This window comes from Canis aureus, chromosome 2, assembly GCF_053574225.1.
Source record: "Canis aureus isolate CA01 chromosome 2, VMU_Caureus_v.1.0, whole genome shotgun sequence".
Classification (NCBI taxonomy): domain Eukaryota; kingdom Metazoa; phylum Chordata; class Mammalia; order Carnivora; family Canidae; genus Canis; species Canis aureus.
The window spans coordinates 65,393,482-65,408,965 of NC_135612.1; the positions used below are offsets into that span (position 1 = coordinate 65,393,482).

Consider the following 15,484-nt stretch of genomic DNA (forward strand, 5'->3'; position numbering starts at 1 on the left):
CATTTTTTTAAAGATTTATTTATTTACTGAGGGGGTGGGAGAGACTGCGTGTATGATGTGGGGAGGGGGCAGAGGGAGATGGAGAGTCTCAAGCATACTCTGTGCTAAGCACAGAATCCCACGTGGGACTCAATCTCACAACTCTTCCATGACCTGAGCCAAAATCAAGAGTTGGAAGCTTAACTGACTGAGCCACCCAGGTGCCCCTACTATGGTTACTTTTTAATGGAAATAAAATAAATGTAGCGAAACAGGGGATGGATAAGCAAATTATGGTACAATTACATGGTGGAATATCCTTTGCCAATTAAAAATGACAATGTAAAGTTCTATTGACTTAAGGTGATGTTTGCAACATATTAATTGAAAAATTCAGATCATTGTAGGGTGATAGCATTTCTCTGAACATGTATCTATTTCATTAGATCTCAGATGTCATCAGTTGTAAAATGGGCTGTTAAATTACTGATCACTAAGAAGAAAGATACTGCCAATTAAACCATGCATGCTACTTTCTAAACACATTGATTCAAAGACCTATCGGGATTCCAGAAATTTTAAAATGTGGGGAAAAAAAAACATTCTTAGTTGTGCATGTATGATTTATATGATAAATGTGATGTACTTGAAAATTGTGTAATATATACACAGATGTTAAGAGTAGTGACTCCTGCATGGTAAGATTATCAATTATTTTATTTTTTATTTTTTATTATCTGTATTGCTTTATATTGAAGAAAAGACAACTTAGCTAGTAAAACTTTTTTTTTAAGATTTATGTATTTATCTTAGAGAGAGCACACATGCATGAGTGGGGGTAGAGGCAGAGGGAGAGGGAGAGAATCCTCAAGCAGATTCCCTGCTGAGTATGGAGCCCAACATGGGGCTCAATCCCAGGATGCCAAGATCATGACCAGAGCAGAAATCAAGAGTTGGACACTTAACTGACTGAGCCACCCAGGCACCCCTAATAAAACCATTTTAAAGGAAAACTAATCAGTACCCCGCCTCTTTGGGGAAGCTTTCACCCTCTACTTCTTGCCATTCAGCAATGGGCTTTTTGCTCACTGAGCACATCTGGGTTCTTGACAATCCTAACCATATCATGCTCGGCTCTCTTGAGTAACTGGTTTCCCAGTCAACACAGTGGGCAACTGCAAAGTAGGGCAGGGTAATGACTTCTAGGCCCAAGCTGCAGCAAAGAGCTTCCCCCCCACACTGCCCTTCAATCAACAAGGAGTAGGCCATAAGCTCCATGAAGATAGCCCTTGCCTGTTTCTATCAATATTCTGTTACTAGCATCTGGTACCAAGAAAACAATAGACTAATAGCGGTGGCTGAATGAAAAAACAATAAATCAATTATTTAATAGTGAGACTGAAGCAGCCAGCAAAGCCAAGTCTGGAAGAAGGAAAGAATCAAACAGAGTCAAAAATTAAGCAGGGTATCATGAAGATGGGAGCAAATACTTTCTGAGTTTCTATGACATGCACAGGGCTGATCATAAAGCAGATTGAATCTTGCATCCTGGAATGAGATTCAGGGTGAACATGGATGGGAATGGGGGAAGGGATTTGCTGTCCTCTGCCAGTGGCTTCCATCTGTAGGTCTAAGGCTGCTACTAGAGTTTCAGTGTTTTTTCAGCAAAGGGAAGGGGAGGGTAGTAGAAAATCTGGGACAGGTGGCTTTGTCTCTAAGACAACCAAGCAATTGCATTAATCATGTCTGTTTACATCTCAGTAGTCAGACCCAGACACTGAGCTGGGAATGTATTCTATGGTCGGGAAACCATGTTCCCAGTTACTAATGGGAGTGCGGGACTACTATTTAAGAAGAGGAAATAATGGATGCTAGGCAACAGTCAGCAATCTCTGCCATTCTTATGCTTTGTGAGAAGAAAGGGAGACACATACAGGGAGAACAACTTTGACTCCTAGGTTATTGCCTACAACTCAATATCCACCCTCCATGACTCATAAAAGAAGAACTGTCTCTTCACTTGTCAAGTGAATGAGTGAAATCACTGCTCTGTGGCCAAAATGTTCCATAACTCTATCATGATTCTGTATTAAGTTACTGCAGAAATGTCTACTTTGTTACTATTGTTGTGAAAGTATTTGACACGGTAATGGTCATGGGTGACACTGAAAAAGTAACGCATCTTTACAATCACCTATCTGACAGCACAGACTCAATGATTCATCCCATCTTCGAGAAAGCTGACAGCAGAAAGGACACCTGACACCACAGAACAGAGCTTTCTTCTTCCCACCTCACTGGTCCAACCAAGCTGCGCCCAGAGAACCTACCAACTTCCATGGCCATGAGCCAGACAAAGTCAGAAGATTCTGAGCAACAAAGATTAATCTGAGACTTAGTGGCTCCCAAAAGGGTTTTTCTCCCTCCGACAGCCAACGTGGATCTTATTATATCCATTCAGGGAAATTCCTGGAAGGCAACTCTGAGAAAACTGGACTGATTATTGGGTCATTCACAAAGCAGGATTTATTCAGTTCCAAGTGAAGGCTTGGGTTGGCTACCCCATTTCTTCTCAGTCTTATCCTTTTTGAGTGTTCTTTCTGTTTGTTTATTACACAGGAGACAATGTCTACTTCCAGCACCTTTTCCCTTCTGATTTCAACTACCAAGGAGAGCTGCACACCTTTCCTATCACCGAGAGCAGAGGTTGGGGTGGCAACACCAGGGGAGGCTGATGAATTCCCGGTCAGCTTGAGAAATGAAAATTATAAATTAGACTTAGGGCAGTGGGGAGGTAGGGGGTGTCCATTAATATTGTTTGTCAACATCCAGCTTGGGATGGGACAACCCTGGTGGTTGGCAAGAGAGCCATTCCCTGCCCTCTTGTCTATTACCCCCGGGGTCTCAGCCTCTAAACCAAGTAGTCTTGTCAAGGCATTTCCTCCAGAATAAAAACAGTTCTTTTTTTTTAATTAAAAAAAAAACCCCTAACCTTAATAGAGCTCTTACTTTGTGTTAAGCACTATTCTGAGAATTGTACATCTATCATCTTGTTTAATGCTCAAAACAACCCAAAAAAGTAGGTACTTTTGTTACCTCATTTTCTAGGCAGAGAAACTGAGCTCTGTTCTAAGCATTTTATGTGTATCAGGCCCATACATCATGGATCTGCACAGCCATGAATCTGAGGCTAGTGAGCCAGGGAGGCAGGTGCACATTTGACATGCCATCCACCACATGCTTTGGTTATAGTAATCCCCTCACCCCCCACCCATGGTTTCAGTCACCCATGGCCAACCACAGTCCAGAAGCAGATGATCCTCTTTCTACCTATTGTCAGTAGGTCACTAATAGACTAACACTAGGTTAAAATGCCTGTGTCATTCACTTCACTTCATCACGTAGGCATTTTGTCATCTCACATCATTACAAGAGGGATGAGAATAATACAATAAGATATTTTGAGATAGAGACAGTATTCATATAACTTTCATTACAGTATAGTTATAATTATTCTATTTTATTCATAATTATTGTTGTTAATCTCTTAGAGCACTTAATTTATAAATGTTACCATAGGTATATATGAAAAAACATAGCATACATAGGGCTCAGAATTATCCACAGTTTCAGGCATCCACTGGGGGTCTTAGAATGTATCCTTCACAGAGAAGTGTTGGGAGACTACTGTACTTCTATTCCCAGACACAATAGTGGCTGCACCTGGCAGTGACAAAGCAACAGCCTGGTGTCCTCAGGGCGAGAACAACTTCTCTACCAGACCAGTGTGTGGAGTAATTTTGGGTGTTGTTCTTAGCTAAGAGGCTTCAAACTGTTTTTGTTTTTTTTTTGTTTTTTTTTTTTCCCTCCTGGAGAATCTATAAGCTGTTGATAATGTCTAGAAATTTATTTCCAGCCAGAGTTGCATTCTGTTGTTGTGGCTGAGATCACTGACTGATATAAAATGTGAAGTGCCTGGTGCATTACATGTGAGTTTTCTCTTCTTTGCAGGTCTACATTTGTGCATCAAGCCTTTAAATGTTGTTTCAGATTTAGGTACCTTATTAAGAATCACACGTTGCACTATATCATCACTATGTCATCACATCACATGGAGGTCCCACGGTGAGTTATCTTCATGAAGAACAAAAGTATTTCTCAAAGCTTAGATTCTTGCTGAAAAGCAAACAGCACTATTCTTTCCTTGATGTCTCAGAAAATAAAGAGGAGTGAATGAAGACTTTTGGCTTTTCAACAGACTGTGAGTTCAGACTCTTTTGGGCATCTATTCCCACCTCCCTCACCCATAAGACACACTCAGGATGACCTCGTTTCCAGGTGCCAACTCCCCTGGTCTTGGGATGGGGTGCATGAGAGGACCTGTGGCCTTTGGCAGTGCATCACCAGCTTATTTGATTCTCTCTTCAAGCCCAGAAGTGACTGTGGATTTTTTTTCCAGCTTTATTAAGGTATGATTGACAAAAAAATTGTATTTAAGGTATACATGTGATGTTTTTATATACATATACACTGTGAAACAATTACCACAATTAAGCTAATTAACTTACCCATCACCTCACAGTCATGTGTGTGTGTGACATGAACACTCAAGATCTACTCTCTTAGCAAATTTCAAGTACACAATACAGACTTAGTAACTATGTCACCATGTTGCACATTAGGTATTCAAAATACATTCCTCCTATAAAAAAAGTGTAGACCTCCGACCAGGTTTGTCTCCCTGTTCCTCACCCTCTCCAGCCCCTGGCAATCACCATTCTACTCTATGTTACTAAGAGTCTGACTTTTTTTAGATTCCACATATACATGAGATCATCTGGTATCTGCAGAGATAACTGTTCTTTAAAAAATGATTCCACAAAGTCTTTATTATTCTTTTATTGTTTTGTAATTTATTCATGCCTAAGTATATTTGGAACCTGAGATTCACAGAAGCCATGAACTTGGCCAATGGGTCACTGTGCGTTAATTCCACGGTTTTTACTACTTTGAACTGCTCGTGCTTCGATCAGAAGGCAAATGGCACTGTGCACCTATGTGGTCAAGGATTAATGCCCTCTCAAGGACCAGTTCAAAGTCTTCTGTGTTTTGTATGAGCTGAAAGCCAGCAAACCACTGCCTCTGGGGGCAGCACACCAAGGTACTGAGTTCCTGATGAATTGTTTAAAAACATATATGTTAAAAATGACAACTCTTAGTAGTATAAATTAATTAACTGCTTCATTATTTTTTAAAAACTGTGGGAAAAATCCCTAGGTTAAGCATTCACATAATGCCTTTCAAAGTTATAGCATATTCTAGGTTTAACATTTTACTCCGTATGGTTTTAATTTGCCATGCGTAATATTTATTCTTGTCTAAACAACAACAACAAAAACCTTCTGTGCAGTATGGATTCTACCTGAGAAACTCAAATCACAGTCTTAGGAATTATTTTAAGGAGAAATGGGATACCAGGAAGTAAATCAATGCTGTTCCTATTAGGAATTTGTGCAGATATGGGATCAGCTTGTTTCCAACAAGAACTATGTGTTCTTTCAAGTATTCAACCTAGAATTTCAGAACTGTATTTGAATATCTCGGATGTTATAAGGTTAAGAACCGCTACAGAAGGAAAATAGTGAGCCTTTGAAAGTGAGATAGGGGAACTTAGGTCCTGGATCACAGCCTTTGAGTTAAGTATGATGGTGACTTCCAGTTGGGGTAGTAAGGGCATATTCTAGAGCAAACAGGAATGGAGTGGGGAGACAGGGAGTAGCCGGCTGATGAGTAAAGTATGAGGTTATGAGAAGCCAGTAATTCAGTGAGGATGTCACTTATAAGAAGAGCGATATGAAGGATGTATTTAAATACGGAGACCAGAAAGTCCTTAGGGCTAGAGATGGCTGCATGGTCATGGTCACGGTCATGCAAAGATACCCAAAGTTGGAACTGCAGAGAGACAGAAGGCATCATGGGAATGAAGATACAGAAATGGAATACAAGGAAAGAGTGCCTCAGCCCCCTGACACTCCCAGAGCTCCCTGGGGTACTTGGTACACAGTGTGAAAACCTTGGGACCGGTATCCTCTTAGTGTCTACCAGCTTGAACTTGAACACTCACATGAGTCTTCTTGGGGGAAAGCCTCTTGGAAACTGACTGCTACTCTATCTGTTTTATCTGTGGAAGGGGATGTAAAGAACAAAATTTTTCTGACACTTCAAGGGATATCCTGGTGAAGAAGGAAGATACATTAGAGAGTTCAGAAATCAGCAAGTAAGCCCAACAGCAAGACAGAAAGGGTCCGGACAGGAAAACAGCCAGGTCACCCATGGGGTTTGTAGGGAACTATTACTGAAGACATTCTGCAGATGAAGTTCATTGAACTCTGGGACAAGCCTGAGTCTTCATCAGAACTGGTCATGAGTATCCATCTTCATGTCCAGCCCAAACTAAAACCTGTGAGGATGTGCCTGTGTGGACACTGGGGCCAGTGAAGAATCTGTGGACTACCCACAGTGGCTGTAGCTGTCATGGCTCCTGATGGAACCCACCCTGGGACCAGCAGAAAGGGGCTAACCTTGGTGGAATGTTTGCTTACCTATGAGGCACCATGCTGCACCATTAATTGTTGTCATCTTTTAGTCTCAACACACCTTCAGGGTGGTAAATGATAATCCTTATTTGAGTAGCAAGGAAGCCAAAGTACAAAGAGTATGTCATTCAAGATAACAGAGCAATGCCAAAATATGAACCCAAAACATCTGACTCTAAAATTTTTTTTTAAAGATTTTATTTATTTATTTATTCATGAAAGACTGAGAGACAGAGAGAGCCAGAAACAAAGGCAGAGGGAGAAGCAGGCTCCATGCACCGGGAGCCCGATGTGGGATTCGATCCCGGGTCTCCAGGATCGCGCCCTGGGCCAAAGGCAGGCGCCAAACCGCTGCGCCACCCAGGGATCCCTGACTCTAAAATTTATACTGTTTTCAACACATCAAATCGGTTCCTGAGAGATCTTCAAATTAGTTTATTCTTCATTCAACAAATCTGTTTTTTTTAAACACTTAGAAAATCTCCAGATATTTGAAAATCAGGCAACACATTTCTAAATAACAATTAAATTAGAAAATATTTTTAACTGAATGATAACAAAAAGAGACAAACCAAACTTAAGATCTGCAGCTGAAGCAGCACTCAAGACGAAAATTTATAGTTCTAAGTGATATATAAGAAAAGAAAGTGTGCTGAAAAGTCGATGATCTAAGCTTCCATCTTCAGAAGGCGAATAAAGAAACTTATGGAAATTAGAAGGAATTTTTATATCCCTAATAATAAAGAGAAGAGTGAAAAACCAATTAAATAGAAAGAGAAAACAAAGCTAAAGTTTAGTTCTTTGAAAGAGTAATAAAAGTGATAAATCCCCAAGCAAGACTACTCAAGAAAAAAAGGGAAAAACAAATTGCCAATATCAGGAACAAATATATATTTTAACTGCCTATTATATATGTAAGACATTGAGCATGAGGAGAAAGAGGAGGAAAAGAAAAAAAGTATGTTTTTGAAGCCACCCAGAAAAACCACAGTTCAGATTCTATTATATTTAATATAATCCAACATGCATTTATTGGAAGAGAACATAAAGCATGTCAGCTGGTATTACAGGCCTAGAAAGAGAGCACATATACTTTGGAGTCAGATAGAGCTGAGTTGAAATCCAGTCTCTACCTTGAACTAAATAAATGACTTTAGGCAAATTACATATCCTCTCTGAACTTCCATTTCTCATCTAACAAGCAGGAGATAACAGTACCAACCTCATAGGACTATTGGAAGAGGGGGAGGTAAAGTACATGGGTAGTTTATATCCTACAGAATTCTTTTCCCAACATGACCCATAACCATGGCATTTATATTTAACTATTTGTAGAAAGGGTACAAAAATATATCCTGAGACAAGGTCACTCATTCAGAAATGTAAAATTTCTTCAAAACGTTTCTTTTAATAATCTACACCAATAAGAGAGGTTTGGTATGGTCACTCTCCACAGAAAGGATGCTACCAACATATAAACAACATAAAAGCACCTATGAAAATGAAAATGAAATAACTTAATATAAAATCTTCATTCTAATTTTATACCATAATTTTTTCATGAGTATTAGGAAATCAAAATAAAAAACTATGTCAATAATATAAGTTATTTTAAATCTTTGGGGGAAGTACTTCCAGCTCTAGTGTTGGCAGGATGACAGAAGATGCCCCCCAAGTCCTCAGCTTCCCAGCAGCATGTCTCCTGAGTCACGCATGCTGATGTATACAAGGCTCAAAGATCCAAAACGACCACGCTGATTGGCTCATAAGTTATATTTGCAGGATGAGTGCTCAGGATTTTTCACACACTGAAGAAGCCTGACAGGCCTATGACAAGAAAGAAAAAAGAGGTAAATCAATCAGCAGTGCAGTACATCTATGGTTCAATTCCCTAGTGCAAGGAGTCCTTCATTAGCAACAAAAGTATGCACGGACCACTCAGCATCCACACAGCTTCCTCTCCTGCAGTGACAACACAGAGAAAGGTCAAGTCTAGGAATGAACAACTTGAAGTATGGCCTAATTTGGTTTCATTTCACTTGTAAAATCATAGAAATAAATACTGAGAAGGGATGTTTGATGATAATGTGTGAAAATGAAAACAAATGTCTGGTTCTAACATGTCACACTCGCTATGAATGTCAGCTAATGATCAAGACATAGCAGAGGCAGTAGCCTGAGATGAGGGGCCTCCATATTTTTTGTTGGTGATTTGCTTTATCCTTTTTAGAAGCTTCCTGAGAGAGGGTTGAGCCACAGGGTCAGGGGCAAAAGAGAGGGTAGAGACTCTCTGGGGGAAGGCAGGTAGTCATCAGCAGGAAGACCACACATGTCCTTTGCACAGAACAAATCCTAGATAAGAATCTAGCCAGTGAGTGACTCTCACTTTTATAAAAATGACATAAGAAAGCAACAGGATCCAATGGGAGTGGCTGGCCTATGGAGAAGTGTGGATAGTGAGGAATGTGGTTCATTAAACTGTAGCTGAATCTGATTTTGTTAAATGTGAGTCAAGAAAGAGAGAGATCCTTAGAAGCAGCTAACACTACTGCTGGGCTTCTGGGATGGCCCATCTTAGGCTTGTCTCAACCAACTATCATGACCAGCTGGGCACAGTGGCTCTAAGTGTAGAGTGACTCCATCCCTGTTAATATGGTGGCCTGGGATCACCTACATGAATACCTTCCAGGGGGGAAAAGTATCCTTTGTTTAAGGAGATCCTGCTATGGAAAAAAATCCTTCAAAGCCAATCAGAAATTTTGAAGCTATCTTTGCTTTATGTTAAATGAAGAGAACAGGAATATATTCCTTAATTAGTTTCTAATTAGGGGGAGTTCAATTTTGGAAAAGAAGCAGCAATTACGCTGTTAAGATGATCTCTCCGGCAGCCTGGGTGGCTCAGCGGTTTAGCACCACCTTCCGCCCAGGGTGTGATCCTGGAGACCCGGAATCAAGTCCCATGTCAGACTCCCTGCATGGAGCCTGCTTCTCCCTCTGCCTGTGTCTCTGCCTGTCTCTCTCTCTCTCTCTCTCTCTCTCTGTGTCTCTCATGAATAAATAAATAAAATGTTATAAAAAGGATTATCTCTCACCACAGATATATAAAAATATTCATATCCAATGTTCCAATAAAATGGACATACTTTGGATATGCTGGATAACACGTTGTTGGATAAAGTAGTATATTTTGAAGTAACATAGGGGAAGAAATACACCCTTTAGTTTTTTGGGGTTTTTTTTAAGATTTTATTTATTCATCATAGACATAGAGAGAGAGAGAGGCAGAGACACAGGCAGAGGGAGAAGCAGGCTCTATGCACCGGGAGCCCGACATGAGACTCGATCCTGGGTCTCCAGAATCGCACCCTGGGCCAAAGGCAGCACTAAACCGCTGAGCCACCCAGGGATCCCCACCCTTTAGGTTTTTTAAAAATATGCTACAAGGAGCACTAACCAGAAAAAACATGCTGACATTTTTAAGGTCATCCAAAAAAGTATTGTTACTCTCTATTCATTCCGCTTGTGAGAACATATGTGAAGAAATTCTGTATATATTTCACCAGAAGTGTGACTGTGTGTATGGGAAAAAGGAAAAGGACTTGAAGGATATATAACTAAATGTTAATAGCATTTGTCTCTGGGTGGGATTCATATGGGGATAACAGTAGAATCAGTAGGAGGTCTAATCTACATAAGTGTATTTATACTCCTGTTTGCCAATCAAACAATCATACCAAAACAACTAGACAAAAGTTTGCTAAATTGGAAGGTATGCTTGCCATGGAGTGATTTCAACTTCAGCCTACATCGATACCCATGACACACACTTTAGGCTCCCCCGGGGACAAGCAGCCTTCTTGCAAAGCCACAGAAATCTTAAGATCCAACAAGGTGCCCTGAGGAATCAGTAATTTAAAGAATCATGCTGAATATATCACAACCTTATGGTTAGAGAAACTAGTGATTTCAAATAGGATCCTCAAGTTTAAGGACACTCGAGATGATGCTCAGAATGACAGGTGTTGGCTTACAAATCACTTCCTTCCATGTGGGCCACTGTACAAGTCCAGATGGAACGTATGCTTTTACATTCTTCCCAGAGGGAGAACGAGTGAACTCACCTGGAGCCTGCAGTCAGCGTGCATGAGGCTGACTGGTGGCCATTAATGCAAGAAAGGGGAATGATTAAAATGAGAATAAAAGGCGGGGGGCGGTGTTGAGGGTTAGACCCATGTAGATTTCCCAATCCTCCCCTAGGTTTTTAGTGTTCTAGTTTCCCAACACGAGATATCTTTGAATAACTTAAACGGGTCAGATGTCTGCAATGCTTCTTTTAGAATTGTCCTTGCTCCTTTGTTCTGGTTGTTTTCCCATCTAACTGCAGTAGAAAGCTTGTGTTATTTTCTGGCAGTTTCCAGAGAGGAGCCAACTGACTGAGGGGGAATTCAGGTCATTTTGAGACAAAAGCCCTCAGTGAATATTCCTGGAATCTGTCCTTCTGCCTTTCCAATAGGGTCGGTGGGAGAAGGTGGTGAGAGAAGGATACAGGAAAAGGATTCTCGATTTCCAGCCTCTGCATTCCTTGAGAACATTTTTCTCTGCATCAATCTTATTCTAAGCAATCACTTATGAGCAAATCTCCAAAGATGCTTCTAGCAAGGAGTCCCTGCCACAACTACTTAAAAATGAGTCAGGGTCCCAGTTTGGATAACAGTTGCAGATGACTTTAAAAATATATACTATCTGTAATTTTAAATGTTTCCTCTGGTAAACATGGATTACTGATTAAAAAAAATTAAGATTTTACATTTTCTAATTTATAAAAGATAAAGTTTGGTAGATATCTACATGGCAACATCTCAAGTGTTAGGCATCTATACTGAGACCCAACTAAAGAAACTTCACATGCAAGATATTGCCATGTTACAAGGATTTTATAAATCCTTTGCATTTGACAAAACGTGCTTCTGCTCCTCTGAAAGCCAGCAGGTTTGCAAGCCCTTAGGTAGGAAACCAGGAAATACATTCTCAAAAGCTGAGTCAGTTCAGAGCAAAATCAATGATTGGGGCATGTGGAGAAGAAAGGAAGAGGAAGATGGGGGAAAGGTGGCCAGTGAAGGCAATGGGCTGGAAATAATTTATAGGCTGGGCCAGGAGGAAGAATGTTCACTATAGGTCACCATCTGGTATCACCATCAGGACCCAAGAGGGATTCCCACAACCCTCCTGGCTCAGCCGAGGCCAAGGAGAGGAAAAATACCTATAGATGGCCAGAGAGCCATTTCTTTTCCAAGAAACCAATTACCTGTAGTTATTCTGGCAGATAAATATAATATTCCTTGTCTTGAGAATCTGTTTCAGATTATTCACGGAGGAACTTGAGCATGAGTCACTGGGAAAGAAAGACAAAATAGCCAAGTGATAAGGTTCTCACAAACATTTCCTGATCTCAGTGTCTTCTAGGTAGCAAGCCCTGGGCCAGGCCCTGGGATAAAGTGGAGCAGAAGTTATTTTTAAGTGCTCACAGGGCAGCTGGGGAGCTGAAGGTGTGGACTACCTAGATACTTATTGTGGATATGAAGTTGAGGGGTTGTTGGGATGGACTGAATGTCCAGGGAGGCCCCAATCATTTTCTGAGTCACTGTTCTCAATGCATTCTTGTGACTGTGGCTTCTTCCATGAACAAATTCCAAAAATAACCCCGAGGATATATACGCACAAAGTAGGAGCATATACCTGGGGACACTTTCGATGTTATGCATCACCCAGGCCTTTAGAGTATGAACCTTCTCTGGATGCAAATTAAAGACTTCCACACGTCCAAAAGTGCTACAATAGAAGAAGCAGAGAACATTGTTAACCCTAAACTGAATTGTTCAGCCATCTACAGGCCTTGTCAAGAGCCAGCTGTCAGGGAACCACTGGTTAGAACCTGCCCTTTGGGATGGACCAGTGGTTTACACTAGAAACAGCCCATCTCATTCAGTGTGACCCTTATGGAATAAGATTCTCAAAATAAGATTCTTAATCAGTACTTTGATGATGATTCTTTAAATACTTCTGGTTCAAAGAGGGAGCCTTGCACCAACAGAATGAGCATCTCCTGGGAGCTAGCTGGACCTGCAGAATCTAAGCCCACAGGACCTGCTGAACCAGAATCTGCAGCCGAACCATCCCCAGATGACCCACACTCAGTGAGGTTTGAGATGCACTGCCCCGAGAGCCCCTGATGCCCTGCTCTGACTCCAGCCCTAGACTCCTCCCCATTGGTCTCTGACAGCTGCCATTCCCATTGCAAGTACTTTGATCCCGAATATCAGATTATAAAATCATGGAATGTTGACACTTTCACCCAAAAGCCAGCAAGCTTGAGGTCAGAAGAAGACAAAAAGGACAAATGCTTCCTTGCAGAATTAGATACTAAAACAGAAGAAAAGGAAAATTAATATGGGGTATCCAGAGTGCTTGGAGCACATTGGTGTCTGCCTCTCTTCTCAGTCTAGCCTGATGCAGGAAAAGACTAGAGAACAAAGGCTAGAAAAGTATCCAATGTGGTAAAAACTGTAAATAGAGAAGGTCAGAGAAGGAGGGCATTGGTGTGGCCAGGTGCTGCGCTGTGGATTTCAATGTAGATTAACAACTGATAGTCACTGAGTCCTCTCTCTGTTGAGAGGCACACAGCTCAGCACTTGCCATACGTTATCTCATTCATTATTGAAGACCACTGTCATGCATGGTCTTCAAACTACCACCACCACTTCTTCTGGTACATACTACAGGGCTCCCAGAGGTTAGGTGCCCAGCCTATGGTCACACAGGTAATAAGTAATGACAGGAGCCCCTGCTTTTAACCACTACAATAAATTATGGCCAACACCCAGAAAGAGATAGTGAAGGCCAAGAGCCCAGCACAGTAGTGATTTCACTGCTCAACTGGGATGCACACTCTTCACGAGGAACAGAGGAATCAGGCCAGATCTTCAGATGGTAAGGATTAAACAGATGGGAGTGAGAGGGGAGCCCGGGAAGGGGAACAGCATGAACAAAGGTGGAAGTCTGGAGAACTCAGAAAATTATACCGGGCCTTGAAAAGCTAAGAGGAGGACCCAGACACAGTACAAGGGCCATTGGGCCATTTAGAGGATTTTACACAAAGGAGACATCAGACAAAAGCATTGACTTAGACAAATCTATCCATAGACAACAAACATTTTACCTTTTTAGGCCAAATCTTCAGTACTGACTTAACCATGAAAAAGCATATTCTCCAAGGGGTGAAATATTTAGGAGGAGGCTGTACTAACACTTGTAAATAGGATGTAAAGAAAAGAGTACCTTTTCTCATCAAAGGTGTTACTGATGGACCCATTGAGCACCACATGGACCACACCACAGGCATCTTCTGCAAACTTAAAAGAAAAAAAAAAAAAAGCCCACCATTCCTCAGCATGCAAATTTAATTTCCATACCCCAGCAGCTCCTTCCAAAACAATTCTTAGCATCAGCCTGTTAAGGAGGGCTGTATGGTTCTTGCTCCTGAATGCCAGGTGTATGTAATTTGCATCCTAAGCCACTGGCAGGATTATGCTTCATATGAGAATTCCGAAAGTGGTTGTTCCAATCTGTGTTTGAACAATGAAGGTCAACATCATTGTTCACAGGGTTGCTAAATTGATGATTCAGGAGCTGGAAGTTCAAGGAGTAGGAGAAACATTGCTGGAGGAGGAAGATCAAAGTGCTTTCTTAGTGCCATGCAGTATAGACACTGCACATATCATTCAGCGGGAGCAGGGTGGACACTATAAGGCTAAGGGAAAAGGGGACAGGAAGAAAGGAGAAACTGAGAGAAGGCCTGTATAGGTAACAAAGGGAAACAGGGAATGAATGAATGAATGAATGAACGAATGAATGAATTACTGAGCAAGAAGTTTTATTTCTTCATGCAATGAACATTCAGCTGCAATCTTTGCTAGGTGCTGGGAAAAACAAAATGAACAAAGCAAAGCAATCTACAAGTCCCACCAAAAGGCCCCACCCAGATCCCTGGGAGCAGCTCAGGCTCGCTTCTACATAGTATTCTAAAGATGAGCTCATTGTGGGTTTAGTCGTCACCACTGAGTGCTCTTTGAGGGCTGGGATCATGGTTGTCCCATCTGTCACCACAGCCCTGGAGCCCTGGAGCCGGTGCATGGCACAAAGAGGGCAGAGGGAAAAGAGGGAAGGAGGAAGGAGGGGAAGAGGAACAAGAAGTTTAAATAATCATCAGTGATGGAGATTAGGAAAGAAATAGAAAAAGCATGGCAGAGGGCAACAAAGGCGAGGTCCTGCTGGACATATAGGATCTCACCCAGGAAAGGCTGAGGCAGGTGCAAACAGAAAGGCCTAGAGGTTTGAGAAAACAGTCTTTTTGGTGAAAACCTCAGTGGATACAGAAGTTGGGTAAGAAAACAAGTTCACAGAGGGCTATGAATGCTTGGCCAAGGAATCTGGCCTTTATTCCCACTGAACAATTTGAAACCGAATTATAAGACTCTAGTGCAGCTTCTCTCTTTCCGCTGGAGGTGATGAAGAGAGGACAGAGGCCCGATTACTACCAATAACAAGTGCTAAGTCAACAGAGTGCTTCCAGAGGGCCAAGTGCTGAGTCTGACATCTATGACTCTCCAGAGCCCCCATGAAATAAGCATTGAGTCGTTTTGCCCCCAAGGTCACACCACTTGGAAGCAAGGAGGTGAAATGGGGATTCAAACCCCAAGCAGCTCTGCCTCTCTTGTCAGGAAAAGGACCTCCCCTGATAAAACGAGGTTGTCTTGGTACATCTGTGAGCATTTAGCTAAAATAAAGCTGCAGCCCCAGGGTAGCTCACAATGGTAAAGGGCATCTTTGATCACCTTCACCACTGGGCTCCT

General features: G+C 41.6%; 1 protein-coding gene and 1 pseudogene across 1 annotated transcript in view; one reads left to right on the plus strand and one right to left on the minus strand.

Annotated features, from left to right (window-relative positions):
• LOC144289916 (hypoxanthine-guanine phosphoribosyltransferase pseudogene) overlaps positions 1-2,714 on the plus strand; it is a 40,943-nt pseudogene extending 38,229 nt beyond the window's left edge.
• Positions 2,715-6,982: 4,268 nt separating this feature from the next.
• The window catches only part of CD38 (CD38 molecule), a 48,310-nt gene continuing 39,808 nt past the window's right edge, over positions 6,983-15,484 (minus strand). The window contains exons 5-8 of the mRNA XM_077877379.1: positions 13,911-13,984; positions 12,312-12,404; positions 11,881-11,967; positions 6,983-8,402 (exon numbers count right to left, since the gene is read on the minus strand). Coding sequence (XP_077733505.1) covers positions 8,339-8,402; positions 11,881-11,967; positions 12,312-12,404; positions 13,911-13,984 — 318 coding nt within the window. The 3' untranslated portion in view covers positions 6,983-8,338. The remainder of the gene's footprint in view (positions 8,403-11,880; positions 11,968-12,311; positions 12,405-13,910; positions 13,985-15,484) is intronic.